The following is a 26,113-nucleotide window of genomic DNA, read 5'->3' as shown; positions in this document are numbered from 1 at the left end:
AACACAACAACGTGGAGACGACCGTAATCCAAGATGGCGACAGGCGAAATCGCCAAACTCAAAGCTCCAGAACATCAGTCCACAAACCAACGGGTGCTTTCACGATGACCACGTCCACTTCTTACAGCCCGGAATGAACTGAGGACTTAAACTCACCAACTTATTGATCAGTCAGAGCCAGCTGCTCCAGCTCTTAAAATGATTTGCTGTAATATTACGAGAGATGCAGAACCACTGGCAGTAGAGTACAGATGTCTGGTTTAATCCAATTGAAATACAATGTCATATTCCACTCATAAAGAAGGAGAACGGACCCGTCATGGTGTCAGGCAAAGTTTTAGTAGCCTCACATCAAAACAGGATCAGCACTCAGGAGTCCAGTGTGTGAGATTTAGTGACCTCTAGTGGAGAAGTTGCATATAGCAGCCAGCTTCCATCATTCCAGCTAACTTCACTCATGCAAGGTACATTTGTATAAAATTACAAAATATATTTCCTTAGTGAAGGCTATTGAATTATTTTTAATATTGCAATAACATGTTAGCCTTTTTTATGTTAAGGTGCTACATTTTAATCATTTTTATACTATTGGGTATGTATAGGCTCAAAGTGTATTTTATTTCATGATACACTGAACATGTTTTGAGTTCAAAATCATAATCTGTGTCAGATAAGTGTTTAGTGATTTAAAAACAGTTTCCCTTGAATTAGTGGAGCAGATGCATGAAGTAGCGCAACACAATACTCGAGTACTTCACTCTGTCATAAGTTACTTTCCATCAGCGGCTGGGTTTGATCTGATCCCTCGGAGCAGGTTAATGCTGCCAAATGAAATGAGTGCACAGGGTCATCACAGTCCAGCAACAGACACAGATACTGGATGCTTTGTTTGTTTTGTGTGTCTGAGCATTTGGTTCCCTGGTTGCTGTCAGCATTTATTGAGTGTCAACAAAAATATCAAAAATGTATGTTTTTAAAGAAGATTGCCAAATCTGACTTAAATACTAAAAGCTCCAGGTTATATAGAAGAAAGAAAATATAAACATCAATGTGTTATATATTTTTTATTATATATTTTTAAGCTAAACTAATAGGGGCAGAGGAATAGCGTGGAAGACAAAGATATCGAGGATTCATATCAAGTTTCATAATATCAATATGGCAAATTAAGGAGGAGATTAGATTAGTCTTTAAACTGAACCAGTTTGATAATTCCTTGCACCTTATTAATCATATGCAATCATTTCTATTCCAAAGTATTTAAAGAACCGAAAGGGATCACTATCAAATACTCCTGTAAATGCAGGAGAGGATATTAATAAACTATGAAGATGGCACTCTGAACCGTGTCACAACCGGAGCGCTTTATGTAATCATTTTGTAATACATATCCTGAAAACAACTGTAAATAAATAACTACATATTCCAGTACAACGCCGACCTAAATGAGAAAAACACATCTTATGTTTTCCAAAGAATATATTATTGAAACAAAAGGTTCATGAAAATAGAAAATAAAAAGGGGATGTGAGCTGCATTTCCCTCTGATGAACATCTCACCCTCCCTTTTCTCGTTGGTCTGTCAGAGGGGGGGAGGTACACACACACACACACACACACACACACACACACACACACACACACACACACACACACTCTGCTGATGTCAGGCTCCAGTCATGTCGACCCTCCTCAGCACCACCAGCAGCATCACCTCCATGGCTTTTCTACAGAGACGTAAGTAAATACCATAATAATATGAAAGCGGCTCCACCGGACGTTCAAAGCGTTTACCGGTTTTAAAAAAGAGAAAGAAAAGGAGCTCTCGGTGTGTGTGAGCGGGTCGGGCTGCATGTTGTGGCTGCGCAGCGGCGGATGCTGTAATGAATATTAGAAGCATATCAAATTGTTAGAGAGGTCGCATCAGCTGCGTGCAGCCGATGGGCAGCTCGTGTGTGTCCGCGGCTGCAGGATCCAGCGTCCTGCGGACGGACGCTGGAGCCTTTGCGTCCAGCAGCGAGGCTCTGAACAAAGCTCATTAATGTAGATACGTGGATGCACGTGTTGCGTTCAGGTGCTGTCGTTTTTTTCTCCTGTAGCACGTCTACGCATTTAATATGTGGAAATTATTATTTTTCATTTTTTTGTACTGTCATGTAACTTGGAAAGAGGAAACATGCTTCCAATGTGGCAGCGTACATCACAGTAGCCAGTGTGTGCCTGTTGTAGACTGTTGGTTTATATGCTGCTCCAGAGCTTTCGCTCAAAGAAAAATACCAGATGATGTTTGAAAAATGATAAGAAAATTATTTTCTGGTCCAAACCATCTGAATGACAAAATATCCAGTCAGCTGAATGAAAAAAGAAGTGGTGTTTTGTTTTCTATCCAAGTAGCCTGCTCGTGGCCATCTTTGTTTTGCTTGGGAAAGAGCAGCAACTTGGTAAACAGAATAACATTTTCTTTTTTATAACTCAAATGATCAATAATTGGCATGATCCAGATGGTTAGAACAGACTCGGGGATCCTGGAAAGCAGTTCAGAGTTTTCAAACGACATTGGCGGTCACCAGAGTTGCTTATGACCACGTTTATGATTGAGTGATTGCCTCCGTACAGCTCTCAACATGGAGACAGCTGAGCCACAGCTAACCGCTAACAGCCCACAGCGCTAACGGCTAACTGTGCAAACAGCAGCAGCAGTGCTAACAGAGCAAACAGTGCCGGTCGGGGCGGCGTCATTAGCTTTGACTGTCGTGTGGGAGCGGAGGACAATGAGCTAACGGGGCTAGCTCGGATTACAACTCGCACACAGGGAACTGACTTTCTTCTCTGCCTTGCTCAACGTTACCTGGAATTTCTCAATTGCAAATCGTTGTTTGCTGACATATTAACGCTCTGAATCCAGTGTAGAAGCTTTAATCTTTTAGGGAAACATCTTTTCCGTGAATATATGCTCCTACATGAGAGGCAGTGCCGAGAATTTCAGTCATAACTACCAGTGCCCTCGCAGGTTTAGCCCAAAGTGTTGGCTCTCCTGTTGGAGTGGCAGAGCAAAGCATCAGATACTCTAAAAAAAATCATTTAAAAAAATCTCTTAACCAACACTTACCGCTGCTTTGGTTGCATCCTTAAATGCTCTTCTAGCCATTTGGATGAAAATGAGTCCTTCTTCTGCAAAATAAACATATTCCTTATCCGTTTCTTAATTTCCACTGCATTTTTGTAGTCTAAAAAAAGATAGCAACCAGACATCAAACATTAGCCGAGGCAAAAAGAAAGATTTCTATTGGTACATGTTGATGTTTCTTCCATTATTTCATACAAAACGATGCCTTAATATTTCTGTTTGTGTTTCCAGACAAACAATATATTCTTTTCTTTTTTTCCATCTTGAAGCAGACGGGAATACTTTTTCATCCAGATGGTCAGAGTCTTTGAGGGACTCTGGAAATAGCTTCAGAACAGTACAAAGTGTTGTTAAACCCCCTTCTGCGTCTTTTAAGCTCGCCAGGTGTTTATAGAAAATAGCAACACTTAAACTCAAATCTTAAGAGCCATGATTGTTACCTAATCCCGTGGCCCTGTCTTCTAGCAGAGCCTTGTGTCAACAAATGATACGTATATTCACCTGATATTGTGCTGACATGCTGCATAATTCTAATTACTATATATTTGTGTCTTAAATAAAATGATAATCTAGTAAAACAGAAGGTCGTAAACCTTCTTCCTGCTGTTGTCTCTGGGGCTCTGGATGAAAAACAACAAACTAGTGTGGTCCCTTGTGTGAACTGAACATAAATGGTGACTGGAGGGAGGACCGGGGGGTCCAACACAGTCTCACAGCATTTTTCTTTTTGGAACGACGTTACGTTACAAAAGTAAGGGTTTAGTTTGCAAACCCACCTTGTTAGGTTTAGTTAAAACATTGTGGTTGGGCTTAAAAGATCTACGTACAGTTGGGTTTTGGCAACAAACCACGTTGCCTTGTTTAGAAAACCGAATGTTTTCGGGAACAAAACCATCAGGTTGTTGAACACGCTTCTCACGGCTGAAGAGTCCCGTCTTTGTTGGACTATTTCACAACAATGAGAGCCCCAGGATTTGGATTAGTTTATTCCCCAGAGCGAATGGTTTATAATTGTGTCTTTACCTCTGTTGCATTTGATCCAGTAATCATCCCCCAGACACAAAGTAACATTCCTTAGATTACGTTTAATTTAGCGGACGCTTTTATTCACAGCGACTTACTCCACAGCGGCTGCTCAGCTGTAGTGGCTCGTACGCCGCCGCCTCACGGCAAGAGGAGGCCCGGGTTCAGACCCTGGTCTGGGCAGTCCATCTGTGTGGCGTTTGCATGTTCTCCCAGTGACAGTGTGGGTTCCCTCCGGGTTCCCAGCTAAGTCCCACAGTCCAAAGACATGCAGCTCAGATTATATGGACTGTTAATTGCTGAATGTTGAGCGTGAATGGATGTCTGTGCCCTGAGATAGTCTGGTGACCGGGCCAGGCTGAACCCAGCCTTCACCCAGTGACCCAATACAAGATGAGCTTTTCGGATATCATTGACATGAGCGAGAGATCATCCGATTGAAGGATATCAGTCGCCTTACCAGCAAAAAACGTTTTTCAATTAGTTTTTAGAACTTGAATGAAGAGTTTAATACAATAGCATCGAGGCATCAAAGGGATGCTACAGAGAGCGTGGGGAAAAGTTGATCCGGCTTTCCGAAACAGAAGTTCTTGAAAAAGAAGGAATTATTGAATTAAGTTTGGTTGGGTTAGTTTTACAATCGGTCTGCCGGACTGAAACAATACTCTTTCTGCAACATGAGTCCAGGGCACTTATCCCATTTAACTTTACCGTTCGTGTAAATCTGCGCCCCGTATCTTTTTGTTTCTCCAGAAATCTTGTTTTAGTCTTGAATCTATGGCTCAGGTGGATGTTCTTACTAAAATCAATCTGCTGTCAGTGGGCTTCACATCACAGGCGACATACAGACTCCTCCAGCTTCTAGCCAGAGGTTGTTGGGTCCTGATGGAGACTGAAGGAAGGACCAGCAGACCCCACTCCCAGCTGGAAAGACTACTTCTCCTCCTCTCCAAGCGTTTGAAAAAACATAGAAATGAATCTCTCGGCCTATTTTCAATTGCAGTTATGATATGCTAGTATTGAACATCAGTACATTTTGTTTTATTGTCATACCATTATTCTCATGTAGTATAGGTTGTGTATCATGTGCTTATGTAATATTACACTTTCACTGCTAAACCAGGAAAAGGAAGTTTATCGCCTCAGAGGGCTTTACAATCTGTACGCATGCAGCATCCTCTGCCCCGGGACCTCACATGAAAAACAGGACAAAACCCAAAAGAAGGGCAGAAACTTTGAGGAGAGCAACAGAGGAGGAACCCTCAACCCGGATGACAGAAGCAAACGACGTCATGTGACCAGAACGAACAACGTGACAGAGTTACTGCACATTGCATGAATATGACAGAAATGATTCAGATAATGAGAGTAGTAGGCGTGATGAAAAAGTTATAACTCCAAAAAATATGGATATAGTAATAGTAATACTAATGATGATTAAAGCAGTAATGGTAATTGTGATATTATTAGCAATGCAAGTAATCATAATGCTAATAGCAGTAGGTGTCTGGCAGGACCACAGTCCATGTAAAGCTGTGAGGAGAGAAAGCACAGACTACGGGGAATAAGTAGAGTTATTATTGTGCATACATAAATTCATACAGACGGAAATACTAAGAATCATATAAGTACTAGGACTGTTTTGTTTCACTCAGGACAATGACGTGGACCAGTGTCGTGTTCATAAACTAAATAAGCAGTGAAGCAACGTGCACAGTACCAGACTGGATCTAATGAAACGGAGCGTTAGCTCCTGACGCTCTGGACCTTAACGCTCTCTCTTCATCCCCATCTGCTCCGTCAGTGACCTGGTCTGTCTGCTGTCTGTCCACGTCTGTGATTAGTGTGATTAAATAGGAGTCAGATAAATGCCTTGAGGCAGCGGCCTCGTGACCATGCTGCTCCTACAGTTGTGCACAGGTTGATTCATGGGACGTCTGTTCGTCACCGTCTTCTCAGACGTTCGTTAACGGCCGTGGAAGCTGAGTCGGTTCAGCTGACCGAGCCGCTTCTCGGCTATTTAAAGGCATTCTGAAACTTCTCCACGCTTCAACGGCAGCCATGTTGGAGGGCCGTAGCGCATTGCTTTGAGTCGCTCTTTAGGTTCTGTTTGTTTCGGGCTGATCTGAGAGCTGTTTCTGTTCTGACAGCTTCTGTCAGGAAGAGCCTCAAGCGCCCAAACAACGGCCTCCACAGCGACACTTTGACACACAAATCAGTGTTGAATACAGCCGTGTGGGGCATTGTTTAGGTTTTTATATTGAGTTCACCGTCAGAATTATTCATCCTTATTATTATTTTAATTGTGTTGAGAAAAGGGAGAGTTTGGTTGTGAATGTTCTCAGTCTGTGATGTGGTGAAGTCAAGCGCGTTGCATTTCAGGGAGTTGGCAGTTCAGCGCACTGAGGTTCCACCAAGACATCAATTTGTTTATTCTTTTCTTTTTTTAGCTCAGCTTTAGCTTTTCTCCAAAGCGACTTTACATGTCAATTCAACCAGAATCGAAAAAGTACAATTCCTTCAAGAAAGTTAAACTACAAAGTGCTATAAGAGCCATTTAAGTGCTACTACAGCGCTACTTCCTTTATTCAAGGTGTAGTCGAAAAAGATGTGTTTTGAGTTTGCGACGGAAGATGTCGACACTTCCTGCCGTCCTGATATCAATAAGGAGCTCATTCCACCCTTGAGGAGCCAGGACAGCTAACAGTTATGACTTTGTTGAGTGTTTAGCTCGCAGTAACGGAGCTACAAGCCGATTGGCCGAAGCTAAGTGGAGTGAAGGAGCTGAGGTGTACAGTTTTACCATGTCCTGGATGTAGACTGAACTGATCTGTTTGCAGCCGGTAACAATGCGGGAGGCCACCGGTAACCAGCAGATAGCAAAGAGACCTGCCAGCAGGGAGTTACAGTCGTCGAGGCGCAAGATGATCAGAGACCAGAACCTGTGCCGCCTTCTGAGGGACATTAGACATTGGAGAGTCCAGCTGTACTCCACGGCGTCTGATGTAAAAAATAAATGGTGGTGGCATTTTACGCAACTTTCCATTCACATGATGGGTCTTGAATGGAGTAAAATATGTGTAAAATAAAATAATAATATTAATATTGGGTTCACTTTAAGAGTATCAGTATCAGTAAATTTCTCTCTCCTCTGATTCGATTAGTCTGTCAATCGTAAAATGCGTCCAAAAATTGGGCGAAAGATAAATAGTAGCTTTGAGTTTTGCGTTAAGTTCGCATCTCAATTTCGGCCGTACCGCTCAGGTTCTGTCAGGTTTAGTTGGGGTCGTGTATGAGGTCGTCGCTTTAGGGCCCAACTCTACCAGCTAGCACATCGGTTAGCCATGACGAGTCATCACATGTTAATAACTTGATTAATTTACCTAAATTAGCACGCTAGCTGCTAATGATGAGGTCCCAGTTGACTGGGCCACAATTCAAGGGACCTTTGGGTGCTTAAGTTAATAGAAACTATGTTTTGAAATAAAATGCATGTCTTAATAAAGGCACAGCTCAGTTCAGTGTGCTACAATAAGCATCTGATCTGACTCCGGCATTCTCTTTGACCCCAAATTCATCTTGTTTTTCCAGAGGCTGCAACTTGCCCGTCATTCCTGCTCACTACACTCTCCTCTCCGTCTAAAAAAGTAAAACTAGCCGAAGGTGGGTGGTCTGCTCCATCTTTCTCCGGTGCAGCAGCTGGATAAAGTCCAACAGGGCCAAGAGAAGCAGAGCGTTTGCTTTACATGTGCTTGGCTTCACCAGCAGAACTGTTTGTTGAAGAAGGTATAGTGAGATAAAGCGGGTTGGAGGGCAGGTTTTAAATTGGTGAGTGTACATGAGTGGGGAGGGGGCAGAGGATCACCTACAACATTACAAAATAGTACAAAGAATATGAAAAAACAGCAGTTTCAATTGGAGTAACATTTGCAGTAATATAGATAGTTTTGCCCCCTATGGTTTTAGTATTTAACCAACTTACCTAACTTAGGACATTATTCTTTCCATCACGAGCATTTAGTAGAGAACACAGAATATATGCTCGATAGAGTCCACAAAAAACAATGATGTTCATAAAGTTATTTGAGAAACAATGGAGGAAAATGTATTTGCGAGTACAGGTACAGTAGATTAGAGTCAAAGTGAAAAAACATTGACAGCAATATTTGAGAATTTGCCATTCCCCGCATAGGGGAACTTCTCGAAAAACATAAATTTGCTTCTTCGCACAAGTGCCACAGCAAATATTTCATTTTTTTCAGTCGCCGTTAATTGTGCTCTGTGTGATATAAAGAGGATCAATTTCACTCTGATTCGGACGAGGCCAACGGACTATGAACGCAACCGTAACCAGCGTGGCACAAAAGATCCCAACGCTCCTTGAAGGACACACCCTGAATGCACCATGTAGGACAGCAGGACTTCCACTAGAAGGATAAATTCAGCACATTGGTCTTTTAAAGAGGGCCGATGCAAACACAGATAGGACGCCTGGTAACACACTTTACATGTTTTTGAAGGATTTTTAATGCTCAGGGAAATAAATGCTAATCGTGTGCGTCTTACATAAGTCACGTGGCTACAGGAAATACTTAAAGACCTCATTTTCATTACCTCCCTCACCCTTTCCCTCGCTCCCTCTCTCTCCCCCTGTCCCCCACTCTTTCTCTCTTTCTCTCGCTCTTGCTTTATGTCACATTCTATCCTCCTCAGCTTTCTAATTCCAGCTCTCATCTCTCTGTGTCTTCGTCACCCTCATTTTAAGTCTCCCTTTGTCTCACTCCGTCGCTTCCTCCCCCCCCCACCCCATGAATTAGCCTTCAGCTGTGCTCAGATATGGCGCCATGTCCTCGAGGACTTTCTCTCTCACTCTCTCCCTCATCTCCGCTTTGCCTTCATCAGGATGGAGCATCTCTCTTTCTTGTTGCAAAGCAATATGTTTATTTTTTCCTTCACAAAAGGTTAAAAGCTTTGTCCTCCGAACCGTTAATGGTGGAGCTGGTGTGATATTTAAAAGTTAAATACTGGGTCAATGCTTACCTGCAGCTTGTGTCATGAACAGCACAATTTGGAGTTCAATGCTTTTTGCATCAGTTATTAAAACTACAAAGCACTGCCTGCTGGAACATACTGTGACCGATAGTCTGAATGCAGATTTGCTGCTACTGGCAATGGTGTTTGACAATTTGGGGAATAATAAGGTGTATAAGGATGCATTGTACATCATGTCAATAGAGTGAAACTCATGACTGCTGACTTATGATTATGTGCTATTCCCTGCAGCACCTTCTCAAGGTGACATGCTGTCATGTAGATGTAGCAGGATCACTCAGGCTCAGCACTCCCCTTTCAGCTGAACTAGGTTATGACCATACATGTATATCCGTTGGTTCGTGGACTACGGTTTTGAAGTCTAGTTTTAGGCATTTTGATCATTACCATCTTGGGTTGTTTGCAACCAGCTACCAATGTAGCAATGTCCCCTGCTTTATGGTCTGTTTGACTCTAAATGGAGCATCATTTACTTAACGAACATCATGCTGTATTGAAGAAGACTTGAAACTAGAGACATAAACTCATGTTAACAATGTTGACTGAATCAAGTGAGTCCTTTTCTTATAGGACCTCGACACAATCTGATTTCTTTTTGCAACCAAAGGAGTCGCCCCCTGATGGCCAGTGTAGAAAATGCAAGATTAAGGTCCTTATCACAACTAGTCCTTGTCACCTGGTTGCAAAGAGTGACGTCACGAAAATCAATACTCCGGTACCAATTCATGCCCCAATTCAGTAAACATGATACTTGTTTTTCTACGACACCACAGGGCTGGAGACTCGCAGCGACCCCAACCTTTCTCTGATAATACTACATTAGAAGCAACATACCCATGTTGAAATCCACAGAGAGCTAGTTAACGTTAGCGGCCATTTGTACTACGAAGACACACAGAAGACTGAATTCCTGGAGGGAGGCAGTGGGACGCAGCCTTGCACCGTGGTCCCGTTTAGGAACAGACGAACACTTTTGCTTTTCGCTGTGATGTCTGTTTGAAGCATCTCGAGGCCTTCATGTCATCAGTGGACATAGTCATCGTGACGTCACCCATTGGTTTGTGGGTTGCCAGTTTGGAGCTTCAAGTTCTACAATTTTGCTGGCACTGTCTTGGAGTACGGCTGCCGCCATTTTGTTTTTATTTCCAACCGATAAACAGAAATGACCATGTTTGTAATGAGTGATGTGATGAGCGATGTAGTGACGCCGCGTATGACTCTGGTAGCGGCAACGACCTGTCAATCACAGTTCATTTTACTAAATGAACATCATGCTGTATTGAAGAAGACATAAACTCATGTTTACAATGTTTACTGAGGGAATCAATTGAGAGGGAAGGAGAGTCATTTTTTATAGACTCCTCTCCAATCAGAGGAGTCGGCCCCTAATAGACAGTAGAGAGAAAGCAATTTTTAAGACACCGACTCAATCAGCAGAACTGAAGGTTGCCGCCTGATTGTATCACACCCTCCATGTCCCCACAGCTTCAGCAAATAACTTACATTGATAAGAAGTGAAAGGTAATTGGTCGTCTCATTGCGCCATCAGCCCGCTGCAGCAGAGCTCCGCCTCTGCAATGGGCATTGATGGAAAAACTCTTGGGATTTTGAGAGCAATTTCAAACATTTTCATGTCAAGGACCTCCAAAATAGACGTACAATAGACCACAGCACATGGACGTATAGATGTTGTGCCCTGTGCTTTGCCCTGAATGTGTTACTGCACATATCTTATAGTGGTGCATCTGCAGTCCAGGCTTTACAGCATACAGCCCATGGATATAGCACGAGGTTATAACAGTGATGAATTAAAGCCATGAAGGAAATTTCTTTAACTTTGGAAACATTTTCCAGCTGTTACTGATACAGCTGCATTCAGAGTTTCACATAAATAGTGCTAATGACTGGGAAGATGAGCTTCGTGTGTAAAATAAGATTTGGGAGCACACATTTCTTTTGGGGCTCCCCCGTGATGCTTGCAATCAGGGTTGTCGTCAGGAATGAAATGGTTGTTAGGCTCTGAATAAGAAGTGGAGCCGCTTCCAGCTTCAGGCGGCCCAGCAGCCAGCTTGATTCAACAATAGCTTCGTTCGAGATGAGCCGGTTCTGCGCAGAATCGATCGACGGCGATGGGCGCACAACGCACGCCGGTTAGATTTGTGTCGGACTTTATCCCTCGACTTGCTCTGGCGTCACGCACACGTGGTCAACGATAATCTCACGAGAGCGAGGCGGCAGACAATTTTAGAGCCAGGCGCTGCAGTAGCTCTCCACCAGTAAATGAACTAAACATTATTTCAGCATCATAGCTACGTGATCCACATGGATGCAATCACTGCACTCACTGTGATGAGGCGGTCCACTGCCTCTTGAGTTTGACCGCGGGGGGTGGTGGGTAAAGCGGACCGCTAGTCCATTAATAATTGAAACAACCATGTGATGAAGACATATGGGCCTGCTCTGATCTGCCCTTGGCTGAAACTGTGTGTGTGTGTGTGTGTGTGTGTGTGTGTGCTTCTACAATACAAAGTCATCAGAACTGAGAGGGCGATACAGAGAAAGAGGTGGATAAATAGACAGTAGACGCAAGCAGTGTGTGGGCTAAGTGCACGTGTGTGTGTGTGTGTGGTGTGTGTGAGTGTGTTTGTGTGTGTGGGCTGTAAGTGGGCTGTACGAGTGGGAGTTATCTACAGAGGCTTTGGCCTCTCTCCCTCTTTGCTACTGCAGCTGCCTTTTGGCTGCACACACACACACACACGCACACACGCACACACACACACACACACACACACACACACACACACACACACACACACACACTCACACACTCACACACACACACACAATAGTGTATTACTAATAGTGAGAGAGAGTTTAGTGTTGTGTGTCGCTTCAGTGCAGCTGATCTCAATAGTGTCAGTTTGATTGTGTTTTCAGTGCTACGCTGCAGCCTTTAAGTCGCCGGCCTGAGAACACGATCACTGCCCTGTGAGGCCATGTGCACCACGAATATGTAATGTCTCAGGCCATCCAAAACTACCTTAAAGTAAAATAGATAAAAAAACAGGATCCATGCACAGCAGTGGGCCAGAAAACTATGTGTTTAAAACTTAATTATGCACATTTTCAATATTTACAAATGGGACAACCTGACCAAAAACATGAAGAATACAACTCAACCAACCATGACCATGCCGTTTGCGTGACAGCTGAGTTTGTGACGTATCTCGTAGCCTCCGAGGAACTCTGGACCCTCGTCTTCTCCTCTTGTCTCTGTGCGTTTGTACAGTAGAGGCAGAGAGCCTCAGGATAAAACACGAATGCCTCACTCATTTGTAACTCATGTGGACATGTCTGCGCCTCAGTTAGCATCCACCAGCGCTAAAACGAACAATGAGTTGAGTGAACACACGTCTCCGCATTATGTGCACTTGCTGCCTCTAAAATTCTCTCATCATTCGGTCTGAACGCGGCTTAAGAGGTTTCATGGTGCACAACATTGCACAACGTCTCACTTCAACTTAATCTATTCTGTTTTATAAAAATATATATGCATCATTAGATGATTATGAAACAGAGCATATGTACAATGCTGTAAAGGAAGGGACAGTCGTGAACCCGGGCTCCCGTTTGAAATATTAATGTACTGAAGTCGTTCCATACAGGTCTTGCAGATATATAGGCTAAATACAGTTCACACACACATGCACACACACACACACTATGATGGTAAACCAGGATTGTAGTGGGTTGTGGTCCTTCAGAGGCTCATGAGGAACTCTGGTGGGTTCTACATAAGCTGCTCCTGTTGCCGTGTCTACGGTGCATCGAACAGAAATGTAAGTCGCTTTGGATGAAAGCGTCAGCGAGATGTAATGCAAATAAGCAAATGATGCATATGAAAGGCCGAGTTCTCATGAACACCCTGAAGAGGTGAGGTTCTTTGAAGTGGGTTTTGGATGGAACCATTACATCAGAGAATAGCTCTGTGCAGAACCCCTTCATCGGGTTCATAAGTGGAACCTTTCACAAATGGCAAAGCCCTGGTTGGGTTCTCACTAACACCCTTAAAAGGTTCTGTAAAGAAACTCTAGATTGGGGTTTGGATGGAACCATCACTTCAGAGAAATATATCTGCAGAGCCCTTTCATAGGAGTTGTGGGTGGAACCTTCAATCACTGGTTCTGTATGTAACCCTTCATGTTGCGTTCTATGCAGAACCCTCTGAAAGGTTCCCAGGTGTAAAAGTAAAAAAAGTTTTACCAGCAACTAAAAGGGGTTAGGGGATATATATATAGTTATATATAAATGATATATATATATATATTAATCAGTAAATCCCGTCTGTTGTGAGTTCTATGACATCATACCTTGCCAGCATATTGGAGGATCTAAATCTGTTGACCAGCAGGGCCTGGGCAGACCTCTATTTTCTGAACACACACACACACACGCACACACACACACACACACACACACACACACACACACACACACACACACACACACACACACACACACACACACACACACACACACACACACAGGCTAAACATTTCTGTTGGCAAGCAAAGGGTAGACCAACAATCAATCATCCGTATTGAACCCATCTTCTGCAGGTAGAATAATAGAAATCAACGTTTCCTATTTTTGCTGTGAGGGATCAGTATTCCGCAGTAACCAAGGAAACCGCCAGTGAGAAACGGGCCAAAGGAAAAAAAAAAAAGGATGTACTTTACGGCAGCAGATGGGAAACAGCAACGCTTTGGCTTGCAGACACAGTGGGCTCCTGGCATCACTTTGAATACACACACACACACACACACACACACACACACACACACACACACACGAACAAACAAACATACACAGACACACACACACACACGCTCTGCGACTGTCACCTCTGCCAGGACGTGGGGCTCAACAGATTTGCCATTATTGCCCCCGCTGCGTGAGGTGAAGGGTGCAAAGCGACTTACTGAGCCGACATGGCCACGAGCCTGACTTGTCAGTCGGCCCAAAGAGTTTTCCGCACTACGTCTTCCCAGAGACCAACGACAACCGTTTCTCCCCCTCTCCCGCAGCTATCTGATGATGGATCTATTCCGCAGAGGAGAGCTGGGACTGCTGGGAGGAGAGGGGCTGAGGGACGACGTGGGCATTCCCGGGATCAGCTGGCCGGCCCACCGGCTGCCAGAGGACATGTACCCGGCCTCAGGGTTGGCCCTGGCCGCCGCCTATCACGACATCAAGACCCGGCTGGCGAGTCTGGAGAGGGAGAACAGCAGCATCAAGAGGAAGCTCAAACACTACGAGGTCAAGGTGGAGAGCAACACACACACACACACACACACACACACACACACGCTCGTACATTATAGGTTAGATACAGTGAGGCTTCATGATGTGTCAATGCATTCTTCTCCGTAAAGTTAATCTCCTCTCCTGCAGTTTCCGATGGTCAGTGAATTTGGAGAGGAGAGGATACTGTGCCGTTCCTGTGAGCCCATCATCAAGGACACCAGTGTTATCCAATCAGAGACCACCAACCTGCAGCAGAGGATCAACTCTCTCACTCAGGAGGTACGCTGCTGCAGACATGGAGCCCCATGCAAGTATTGATGAGCCGGAGTAAAAGACAGAAGGAAGGATATGTGTGTGTGTGTGTGTGTGTGTGTGTGTGTGTGTGTGTGTGTGTGTGTGTATGTGTGTGTGTGTGTGTGTGTATGTATATGTGTGTATGTATGTGTGTATGTATGTTCTATACTGAAGTGTAAGTGAAAAGCAAAGAGGGGTTAAATAAGGTTTTCTTTAAGATACAGAATATTCATTCATTATGCATGTGTGTGTGTGTGTGTGTGTGTGTGTGTGTGTGTGTGTGTGTGTATGTGTATGTCTGTGTGTGTGTGTTTGTGTGTGTATGTATGTGTGTATGTCTGTGTGTGTGTGTGTGTGTATGTCTCTGTGTGTGTGTTTGTGTGTGTGTATGTGCCTTTTGACCTTCCTAAACCTTATGGCATGTTGAATCACACAACATATACGGAGGCTGTGTATTGGCAAGATCCTCGCGTTGCAATACAGAGTTACAATTCAATTTGTCGTGTGTGTATCGTGATGCTGGATGCGAGGCGATTGTCAGACTGTGTGGAGTTGACAGTCATCGTTCTTTCATGTGTGTTGCAACATCAGGCCTGACTTAAACGTCACTTTCCTGATAAGTACATTTTTAATTTTCTGAATTGGTAATTATTATTAAAATTATACATTGTTCACCAATGAAAACAGGAATTCAAGGGTGAGCCTTTTTAATAGAACATTTGTCAAAACTTAAAACAGGAATTTAAAATCCAGTATATAATGTTTGTAGTCATGTGACTTGATACTCGATTCTCTCAGTTCATCTGGACATGAATGGATCTAATAAATGTCACGTTTTTGAACTGTGAATCCTTCATGACTTTCGTTGGAAATCCATGTTACACTATAGTAAAAGTAACAGCCAGCCGATATCCTTTTTTGAGTGCATAAGACTTTTTCTCCCCAACCTTCCTGTCTCAGCTCCAGAAGAGTAAGGAAAGAGAGGAGAGGTTGGAGGAAGTCATCCAGGCTTATGAGAAGATTCACTTGGAGAAAAGCAATGTCCAACGAGACCTGGACAAGATGGTAAACACACACACACACACACACACACACACACACACACACACTTTACACACCGTTTCCTCGTAATAATACATATGCAAGCACGAGCAGCTGCTGTGGTTTGAGTTTGGTGTGTGCGTTCGTGTCAGACGACGCTAGCGGAGCAGCACGTGGAGCAGATCTGCGGTCTGGAGTCGGCCCTCCGGCAGAGAGAAGCTTCCCTCCAGAAGCTCAGCGCTCAACTCCGCGGCAAAGACGCACTTCAGTCTCAGCTCCACGCCAGCCTGGGCGTACCCAGAGGTGGGTTCCCCGTGGACCTCCAGTAGACACGAACAGATTATGGTGGTAATATTAAAATGAATCAACGTTGTAGCAGAAATCCATACAACTACGTAGTGGAAATATATTAAAGATTGCATATGAAATGGACGTAGTCATGGTGACTGTTTGATGCCCTGGGTTTGGCAATTTCGCCGTCGCCATCTTGAATTACGGCCGTCGACATTGTTTGAATATATATGCAATGTTAATAGGTGACGTAGAGATCTGTATGTCTGTGACCTGTCAATCACCTTGTAGCCCCGCCCTAAAGCATACTCAGCTTTATGGTCTGTTTGACTCTAAATGGAGCATCATTTACTAAATGAACATCATGATGTATTGAAGAAGACTTGAAACTAGAGATTGAGACATAAACTCATGTTTACAATGTTTACTGAGGGAATAAATCAAGAGAGAAGTCGAGTATTTTCCTCTTAGATTCTATACAACCAGATGAGTCGCCCCTGGTGGTCATGAGAGAGAATGCAGGTCTAAGACACTTCTACAAAAGTAAAGAAAAGAAAGATGTTAATGCCAACAGGCAAAATGTCTCCGTCCTCAGCTGCTGATCCATGTAGAAAACACAGAAATAAAGAAACAGCAGTGTTCTGGTATCGTGTAGAATGAGTTATTCCTGGGGTTGAAACTATGATGAGGAAGATTAGGGATTAGTTATAGAAACAGCGGATGTACTAGTCGTGGACGGGGCTTTTGTAACATAAGCTGTAACCAATGATGTAGTGGGATCTGCTCCTGACTTCACGTTCTATAATTTCATTTGCGTTGGAGTAGAAATGTTGCAATTGTATGCTTAGCAACTTGATGTCTGTCTTTCCCCAGAGGGCCGCGGGCCGACCCTGCAGAGCTCCCGCAGTCTGGACGCGCTGTCCGACCTGAAGCTGCAGCGGCTGGAGGCCGAGCTGGACGGGGCCCGGCACCAGGCCGAGGCGGCCTGTCAGAGGGAGACGGAGCTGAGGGCCGAGTTCCAGAGGCTGCAGCAGGAGGTGGCCCAGCTGCGGGGAGCGCAGAGGAAGGTGCGCCCGCTGCCTCAAACACTGGACGCCTCTGTGATATCACAGCGTCACCTCGAGGCGCCACACTCTGCCCATCCGTCACACTGTCAGCGACTTCAGTTCATAGCGAAGCGCTTTTCAACACAAAATACAATGGAAGTGAAATTAATATATGTTGTAATGAGGAACTTTGGAATAAGACATGGAGGGAAATGCTAGGAAATAAAAACCACACTAAACTATTTGCTGAAGATGTCTGTCAGATTCTGTGTTGCGCTTGTGACCGTTGTGTTTCACAGCAGAAAGGTTACGGGGGTCAGACGATGTCGTTAGATGATGTAGCTCTTCCAGTTGGTGCCACATCCTCCAAACAAACAGCGTTTCACCTTCCATACGAGCTACATTTACAGTCATCAGTTATACTGTATGGATAAAAAAAAAGCAAACTACTTCCTAACAGCAGGACAATGACATGCTAAATTCAACCAACCTGTGTTTTTTTCTCCAGTTTGTTGCTAAAAAAACTAATAAAACTACACCGTGTGGCTCATCAACAAAGTGCTTTCAATCAGCTCTTCAGAGCCGCTTTCAGTTCAGCACACAAGAGGAGTTAGTCGAATAGTCGCTGCTGCATTAAATTAAATGTTGCACATGATTTTACATTTCCCACAAGTTTCACATCTTTCCAAATGGCTTAAAATATAAAGACACCAGTGGGTGCAACTCTAAAAGTGTATGTTGAGAATGAAAGTTCATTGTTGACCTTGGAAGTAATGTTTTGACATGGTACTGTTAGATGAATGTTGGAGCTTTTACATGTAGATCAACCTACAACTGCCTCATACAGTGGAAGTCCTCGAGGGTCAATACTGGAGGTCAGGCACGTTTGAACACGTTTTGCATAGATGACCATTTTCAAACCTTATGTTTCACTTGTCGTGCAGACGGATGTGTTGCTGCTACTAAAACATGACAGAATTAAAGAGTAAATAGTCCTTTTTGCTGTTTTTCACCAAAAGCATGTGAAAGTAGAGGCGTTTAATGGCACTTTCAGCTTTCTATCCAACTCGAGCATGAGCAGAGGCTGAAGGATGGTTTGGGGCTGTAAGTAGATAAAATCCACGAGTAAAAATAGTTGTGTATTTGGACCACATGTGTAGAGGAACAAATGTCTTTAGACGAGTGCCGCTGCTCTAACCACCGCTGTGTCTGTCTGTCACAGGACGTGTCCCAACACTGTGAGCACTGCGACGTGGAGTGGATAAAGAAGGCCGGGGACGAGCAGTGAGTCTGATTCTCAAAGCAGTCGATAGTATTTGTCAATAATGTGCATCATTTATTCAGTCGCTGTCTTTGCGTTGCAGAGTGAACCTGGCGTTAGCCTACACCGAGCTAACGGAGGAGCTGAGCCGCGTTCGAAACCTGGCGGTGAAACAGAGTGACCTTCTGCGACACGTCTCACAGGAGCCCGGTAGGACTTCATGCTGTGGCGACATGGTGCAACAGAGTAGTTTAGTGTTTCAGAGAGACTGCAGATGTGGTGAGGGGTTGACCAGCTTGAAAGGTCAGAAAAACTGACTCGGGGTCAGAGGTTTGCATTATTATTGGATGTATTTAATGAAAAGATTGGCCTCTTATGTTGACCGCTACAACTACAGTGAAGAGTCTGTATTCACGCGTCAGTGTCCTCATGACCTCCTCATGAGTAATTCCCATGTTTCCTGACTCCCGGCACCTGAGGGGATGTTTACCAGCTACAATCTTTTCATGATGCTCTCTCGTTCTCTCTTCCTGCCCCAGCCTCTCGTCCGACACCCGCTCCTCAGCGTCTTTCCCCCACCTCCCCCCAGCGCCCCTCGTCCGACAGGCTCCTCCCCACCGCCTCCCCTCCTCTCTCCCCGAGCGGTGGCCCCGCCTCCTACTCCCACCAGCCAACCTGCAGCCGCCTACGGGCGAAGTTCCAGGGGCGCCGAAGTTACTCGGAGGTGAGGCGTTAAGACGGAGTTTGTAGACACGTCAACGGTCTTGTGTCATCTTGAAGTGAAAGATTTACTGCAGACAGGTCCTTTGACCTTTCGACCTCCTTTTCCCCCCAGGTGTCCGACCCGTCCGGCATCCACAGGCCCTCAGCGTGGCTGATGAGGGACCCAGTGTCCACCCTCCCGAAGCCCAGGTCCCTCCTGGGGGAGAAGCAGGGTTACGGCCAAAGCAAAGCCCAGCTCCGCACCTCCTTGGTGGGCCTGGTCAGACCGGCCTCGGCTCACGGGGCCGGAGGAGAGAGAGGAGGAGGAGGAGGAGGAGAGAGGGGGGGTAGCAGTCTGAGCAGCAGTCCACATCACTGTGCTCTGGACCTGGGCTTCCCCCGAGCTTCTGAGGTGAGACTGAGCTTTCATTCGCTTTCATCAAGTCAGTGACTTTTGGGGCTTCAGTCAACAAAAGACTGAAACTCCACCGAGTCGCCGATCAATCCCCCCAACAAATAAACATGAATCTGCATGTTGTTAAAATGGATCTAAAACTATAAATGTACTTCATCTCTTCAAAAGTACATCAGCGTGTTCGGACTGTCGTTAAATATAAAGCACCAAAAGAGATTGTGAACTGGTTTCTTTTAAATGGTAAACAGACTGTACTGGTCTGGATTGTTTTCTAGTCTTCTGACCACTCAAAGTACTTTAACATCACTCCGTCATCATTCACCCATTCACACACTGATGGGAGTGGCTAAAGTGTTATCTACGCATCAGGGCTAACTAACATTCACACACATTCACACACTGTAGGCACAGCTGCAGGAGCAATTTGGGGTTTAGTGTCTTGCCCAAGGACACATCGACATGGACTAGCAGAGCCAGGGATCGAACCGCCGATCCTCTGATTGAAGGAACCCTCCAATCATAGCCACAATCGTGAGATTTTCCCCTTTCTGACGTTTCCTGACGGCAGAAAAAGCAACAAAAACAAAGCTTAAAACCTGTTTGCCTTTATAAGATCCCGTAAAAATCATTCAATGTCGCGCTCCTCATCGTAACGATGAAGTCATGATTGACTCGACTGAGATCAACGGTCATGTGACAAAAATTCAAGCGAACTTTGGCCTGAACTGAACTGCTGAGCGGAGAGGAGAGCCCGGAAGTAGAGGTTGTAAAAATGTGAATAGCTCGATATATAAAGCACGTGGAACCAGAGGAGTCGCCTCCTGCTGGCGAGTAGAGAGAATGCACGTTTTAAGACATTTCAGTATCAGCTTTACTCGGCTGAACCGGAGGTTGCGGCCTGGTTGCAGCCTGGTTGCGGACTGGTTGCAGCCTGGTTGCTGCCTGGTTGCGGCCTGGTTGCGGCCTGGTTGTCGCCTGGTTGCTGCCTGGTTGCGGCCTGGTTGCTGCCTGGTTGCTGCCTGGTTGCGGCCTGGTTGCTGTCTGGTTGCGGCCTGGTTGCGGCCTGGTTGCGGCCTTGTTGTCGCCTGGTTGCGGCTTGGTTGCGGCCTTGTTGTCGCCTGGTTGCTGCCTGGTTGCGGCCTGGTTGCGGCCTTGTTGTCGCCTGGTTGCGGCTTGGTTGCGGCCTGGTTGCTGCCTGGTTGCTGCCTGGTTGCGGCCTGGTTGCTGCCTGGTTGCGGCCTGGTTGCGGCCTGGTTGCATGTGACGTGAGCGCAGACACACTCGTGTCACACACTGTTGTCCTCTGTGCGCTGCAGCAGTAACGCTCACGCCCCTCCTCTCAATCAGGGACATCACTTCCGGCGCCTTGAGAACCCGCCTGACCCCGCCCCGCTGGTGACACCGCCGCAGTCCTCTGACGACGAAGAGGTGAGGAAGAGGATAACGACGTGCGCGGCTCTCCTCGTGGCTTTTGAAAGCCGGGTTTTGCTCATTTCTTGCGTGTAAATTTACAGGATGTATGTACGTATCTGTCGCCGGCCACCAGCCCGCCTCGGACGCTGGGCGTGATTGGGATTGGCTCGTCGTCGCCGAGGGAACCCCCCCTGCACCACTCATTCTCGTCTCCTAGGAAACAGCTCCACCATCCCTCCTTCTCATCCCCCGAGGGCCCCGCCACCCTCTCCTGCCATCTGCCTCCCTACATGACCAGCGAGCACGCTCAGTCGTGGCCTTCCATCAACGTGAGTAGAACAAAAGCGTGACGAGCATCAAAGAAAGTCCCCTGCAGACCTCGTGGAGACGATCAAACAAATAAATATTTATTCACTGCACTTTCTGTGTGAGCAGCCAAAGGCTGATTGATGCCAGAGTGGCAACCACTTTTAACCTTTTAAAAATCGTGCGCAAAAATCCTCTCGCGCCCATTTTAAGTCCCAGCATGCCACATTCAGACAATCTTTTGGCATAAAATATGTAAATTTCCATTTTTTAACCAAACGACACAGTTTTTTGACTGAAACTCCTTCTTAACAGGTCAAGACTTTGTTTTATTGTGATTTTTCTTGCAGATTCTGATTCTTTAGGTCTTAATCTTTCCATAAAGGTGCCTTATTGACCGCTTCACAAGGCATTTTTGGGGAATCTGGCTCATATCACGCTGGATGTTCATAGTTATTATCAAAATATCTTTTAAAAGTGTTTTTTTTTTTTTTTGCAGATATACATTTCTTTTCCCAAGACTTTGCTAAACAAATACATAATAAACACAAGTTATAGAATAATTTGGAGTTCCTATGATGACTCAAATTTAAGGAAAAGGCCAAAAATTGGTCACACAGTTTTCAACGGGTTAAAAGTTGAGCCGTGTATATTTAGAAAACGGCATCACTTTACATATCAGATGTAAAAAACTATTTTATTTGTCAAAAAAGCTGATTGGCCTTTTTGACCAATCAGGGCAGAACAATCTGAACACGACACTGACATAATATCACCTTTTATGAATCTGTAACAACGGAAACAAGCCTTTGACCCATGTCGCTCATGATTGGACTTCTCAAGGTGAAGCGATGCATCTTGTTGCAAAATATAATTTCAGTATCCTTTAAAGGCCACTCTGTGTGAAACGTGACAGCGTTAGCATTTTATGAAGCTAAAAACCAAACAAACTGCTTAGTAATGATATATTTTTTTAAAGAATTTCTTTGAAACTTGAACAAATCATCATCCTTCAACACGAAGCTTTGAGCTGATAACTTCAGTGATGTTCTGATTCAGTCATTTCCCGCCTGTGCATCTCTGTCTGTAGTTGTGGATGGAGTCAGAAGAGAGCGCCGCCCGGAGCTGTCCTCTGTGTCAGCTGACCTTCCCGACCGGTTACCCTGACGACGCCCTCATCAAACACATCGACTCCCACTTGGAGAACAGCAAGATCTGATTTCCATCAAGCATTTCACACCCATCGTCACCTCAGATGGACACTGGGCCATCTTGATGGTTTTATCCACAAATGCTTCAAAGAGCCTGCATGCTTCTTTCTATGGAAACCCGTCCAGGGGATCCATGCCTTGCTCAAGAGGCACTTCCCTCCACACGTCTATCCAGATGTGCCATCCAACCAGCGACCTTCCGGTTACAGAAGACGTTAGTTTTTCTACCCTCCAGGCTGAAGACTTAATTTGATCTACGAGTTGTCTTTCTTTATGTTCACCAGAACATTTCCTCACCGCTCTCACAAAGCCCCTCATCAACTCTTCCACATCAAACAGTGTCTCATCTCTTCTTTCACAACCAAACTCACTCCAACACCAACTTCATTTGTACATAGACTAAGAGCATCAGCAATGCTGCTGTATCTACTGGACACCAGAAGCTGCTCTGAGGCCCGTCGAGGACGGCAGGAGACGTGCTGTTCAACATCTGCAGCGCCTGACTGTCACTGCTCTGGTGTTGGTTTGTGGAGAATCAAAGTCTAATCAGCATTTCTGAACCTGCAATAAACTATTGTGAGATCAAATCAAGTCTGCAGAAATGAATTAGTAGTTTAGTTGGTAACCGACTCGTTCATGGACGAGATTACAAATGAACACTGAACTCTGGAGGTCGGACAGCGACCTTCAGACCCCCAGAACAAGCAGAGCTCATGAGAAATGATGCCGACAAGAGGACGGACTTCCAGAACAAACTCTGTGAACTCAACAGCGTGACGCGCTCCAGCGAGGTCGTTTGAAGTTCCTACGGGGAACTTTGAACCGATCATGAAACCGTCTCGATGGAAAACCACAGAAGAAGTGGACGTAGTCCTGGTGACCCGTCGGTTTGTGGACTGCTGCAATTTCGCCGTCGCCATCTTGGATTACAGCCGATGCCATTTAGTTTTTTTCCCGCTATGAAGAACAGAAGTTTGGAACGCGGAGCAGCGACGTATTGGGTTCACGTCGCGGCAGCACGAGCCCCGCCCTAAAGCGTCCTGTGCTTTATGGAAGGTTTGACTCTAAATGAACATCACGCTGTATGGAAGAGGACCTGACACTAGAGGTTGAGACATAAACTCATGTTTACAATGTTTACTGAGGGAATGCATCAAGAGAGAAGTAGAGTCATTTATATAGACTTCTATACAACCAGAGGAGTCGCCCTCTGGTGGACACGAGAGAGAATGCAAGTTTAAGACACTTTCTCATTGGCAGACCTGGAGGTTGCCGCCTGTGTATGACCTACCTAAGTACAAGGACATCAGCCAGGGAGTTGTTGGTTGGTTGTTTCTTTAGTTATTTTGAATGCTTGGACTCCAGCAGAACCTCGGGCAGCGACCAGCGCGCCGCCGGCTGCTCCAGAGTTACCAACGTGGCTCCGGCGAGGAGCAGAGCATCGTACGGCGCTCCGCCGGGAGCCGACCACGACACCGCGCTGCTGGGCCGGAAAGAGAGGCTCGGGAGAACCAGAACCAGGACTGCATTGGGCAGACTGTCAGACCCCGCTGCAGTAAAATTAGTTTTCTAAACAGACTCTGGTGTTCAGAAAAGGGGCCGCCAAAATCAATACAAAATGAAAGTTCCTAATAGTAGCTTTAATGAAAAATAAAGCAAAAGCAAAAAAGCACCTACTGCCATATTTTGGATTGGTAAAGAAAGTGCCTTGGTTTAACCACAACCTTTATTTTGAAAAGGCAGAGATCTATGGAAACCATTTGAGTTGAAAAAAGAATAAGAATATACCTGTTTTATTATGAAATGTTCTTTTCCACATAATTGTAACTTTTTATTTTGAGATTAGGACTTATTACTTTGTGATTATGGCAATATTTTGTAAATTGAGATATCTCATATCCATTTATTAATATTAATATTTATTTATGTCATGTTTTTTTACCCTCATAATTATGAGAAATTCTCTCATAACCATGAGAATTGTGATTACTAATGGTGGAAAAATGTAATGCTTTTCTAGTTAATAATTATGTGATAGTATCACATAATTATGAAAAAAAACTGTCAGTTTCACTCTTATGATTATGAGATAGTAGCTTTAATAGTAGAAAAGTAGACTTAGAGTGTATGAGGTATCTCATGAGTCTGGTATAGTTTCTAATTATATACGTTTTGGAATTCATAATTATGAGAAACTATTAATGTCATTTATGAATTATCCAGTAATTATGACTTAGTTGTCTGTACGATAATACTTGATAATTGTGATGTATATCTTATAGTAATCACTAAGCATAGTTATGGGGATATTATGACATACAAAGAAAGAGAACTGTGACGTATATCCAATGTATCTCATAATTCTAATGTACTTTCATTATTATGGGAACATTTAGTTCATTTTCAAACACATTTATTAGATTTTTAACATAACTAAATGTTTAGCATATCTCATAATAAATAAGAATAATAAGCTACTAAGCCATAATTATGAAAAACAAAGTATATTTATGACATTTTATCGCATGATTAGAGGTAGGTAGTCACACTTATACTTTATTTTTTGTATTCATGAGAAACTGTTAATGACTTAGTCCAGAATAAAGAAAAAGCCAGTCATCCAACTTGGAAATTAAATGTTACAACATGACATGTTTTTATAATCCGATGTGACGTTACATTTTACACCTCACACGTTTATGTATTTGATATTGCTGTGCAGGTTTCCCATGGCACACAAAAAAGATAGAGAAGCGTCCCACTTGTCTTCACTTACCACTTCCTGTGAGCTGAATAGACTCATCTTGAGATTTCTTTACTGACCCTCATGTGTCATTGTTTCTAGGATAAAAGCCACACAGAGCAAAAAAAAAGAAACAAGATAACTTGATATTAATCAAGCAAAACATAACCTTCATAATAACTACATGGCTGCTGGGACCGAAGAGTCATACAATCGGTTCTTGTTCGGCTGGATTTACAGAATAATAATAATCAGCAGGTCAAGTGGGCGCTGCCTTGCTCAAGGACACACACACGTTTCAAGCCAAAGGTTTATTTTCAGGTTTTCCCAGAGCTTTCCACCATATAGCATGTCATTCCAAGCTTGTGCGATATAATATAAAGTATTTGAACTTGATCTGCTGCTGACGACCATGTGATGAGAATAAAAGCTTGAGGGGAAAAGAACGGCAGGAAGTGGCTTCTTAGTTTATTTCATTAGTTTTGAGACTTATTTTGTCACCTCATTAAAACGGAGATTGTTATGGAATTTCGTTTTTGCAGCATATCAATCAGAATAGAGCTAAATGCTAACATCAGCATGCTAACATGCTCTTAACGAGCTTAATACCATTTTCTTTTTCTTTCTTCCAATCACCTCCATTGGGTCGAGATGGAAGCAGATACCTCGAAGACGGCTCCAAAGATGAACTAGTTAAAGTATTTTAGTGTGTGATCTCAACAAACACACACTCGCCTCCAAAAACTAAACCGTATTTCTTAAAGGAACAGTGTATCGCATTTGGAGGGCCTGCTGAACTTTTCCTCCATCATTTCACAATAAAAAGCCACCTTTCCCCAGTTGGATGCTTTTGTGAAGCAGCAGAAAATGTTGTGTAGACA

At 44.3% G+C, this 26,113-nt stretch overlaps 1 protein-coding gene across 3 annotated transcripts; it reads left to right on the top strand.

Annotated features, from left to right (window-relative positions):
* The first annotated feature begins 1,655 nt into the window (after window positions 1-1,655).
* On the top strand, window positions 1,656-25,994 carry LOC137787205 (TANK-binding kinase 1-binding protein 1-like). Of its 3 annotated transcripts, none has more exons than XM_068579515.1 (13): window positions 1,656-1,737; window positions 14,290-14,521; window positions 14,657-14,788; window positions 15,764-15,868; window positions 15,997-16,147; window positions 17,009-17,202; window positions 18,404-18,465; window positions 18,546-18,652; window positions 18,982-19,166; window positions 19,278-19,556; window positions 20,907-20,987; window positions 21,074-21,301; window positions 22,369-25,994. In XM_068579515.1, exons 1-13 carry the CDS (start codon window positions 1,664-1,666, stop codon window positions 22,495-22,497), a joined length of 1,959 nt encoding a protein of 652 aa, XP_068435616.1. In that variant the 5' UTR covers window positions 1,656-1,663; the 3' UTR covers window positions 22,498-25,994. The 3 variants fall into 3 exon arrangements, with proteins under 3 accessions (XP_068435616.1, XP_068435615.1, XP_068435617.1); XM_068579514.1 differs by having other exon boundaries at window positions 14,290-14,527; XM_068579516.1 differs by lacking the exon at window positions 1,656-1,737 and having other exon boundaries at window positions 14,453-14,527; window positions 14,638-14,788.
* Window positions 25,995-26,113: the final 119 nt, after the last annotated feature.

The sequence above is a fragment of the Clinocottus analis genome, unplaced genomic scaffold (assembly GCF_023055335.1).
Source record: "Clinocottus analis isolate CAN_PGR_092001 unplaced genomic scaffold, fCliAna1.0.p SCAF_16, whole genome shotgun sequence".
NCBI classification, from domain to species: Eukaryota; Metazoa; Chordata; class Actinopteri; order Perciformes; family Cottidae; genus Clinocottus; species Clinocottus analis.
This window is presented reverse-complemented; position numbering and strand designations above follow the sequence as displayed.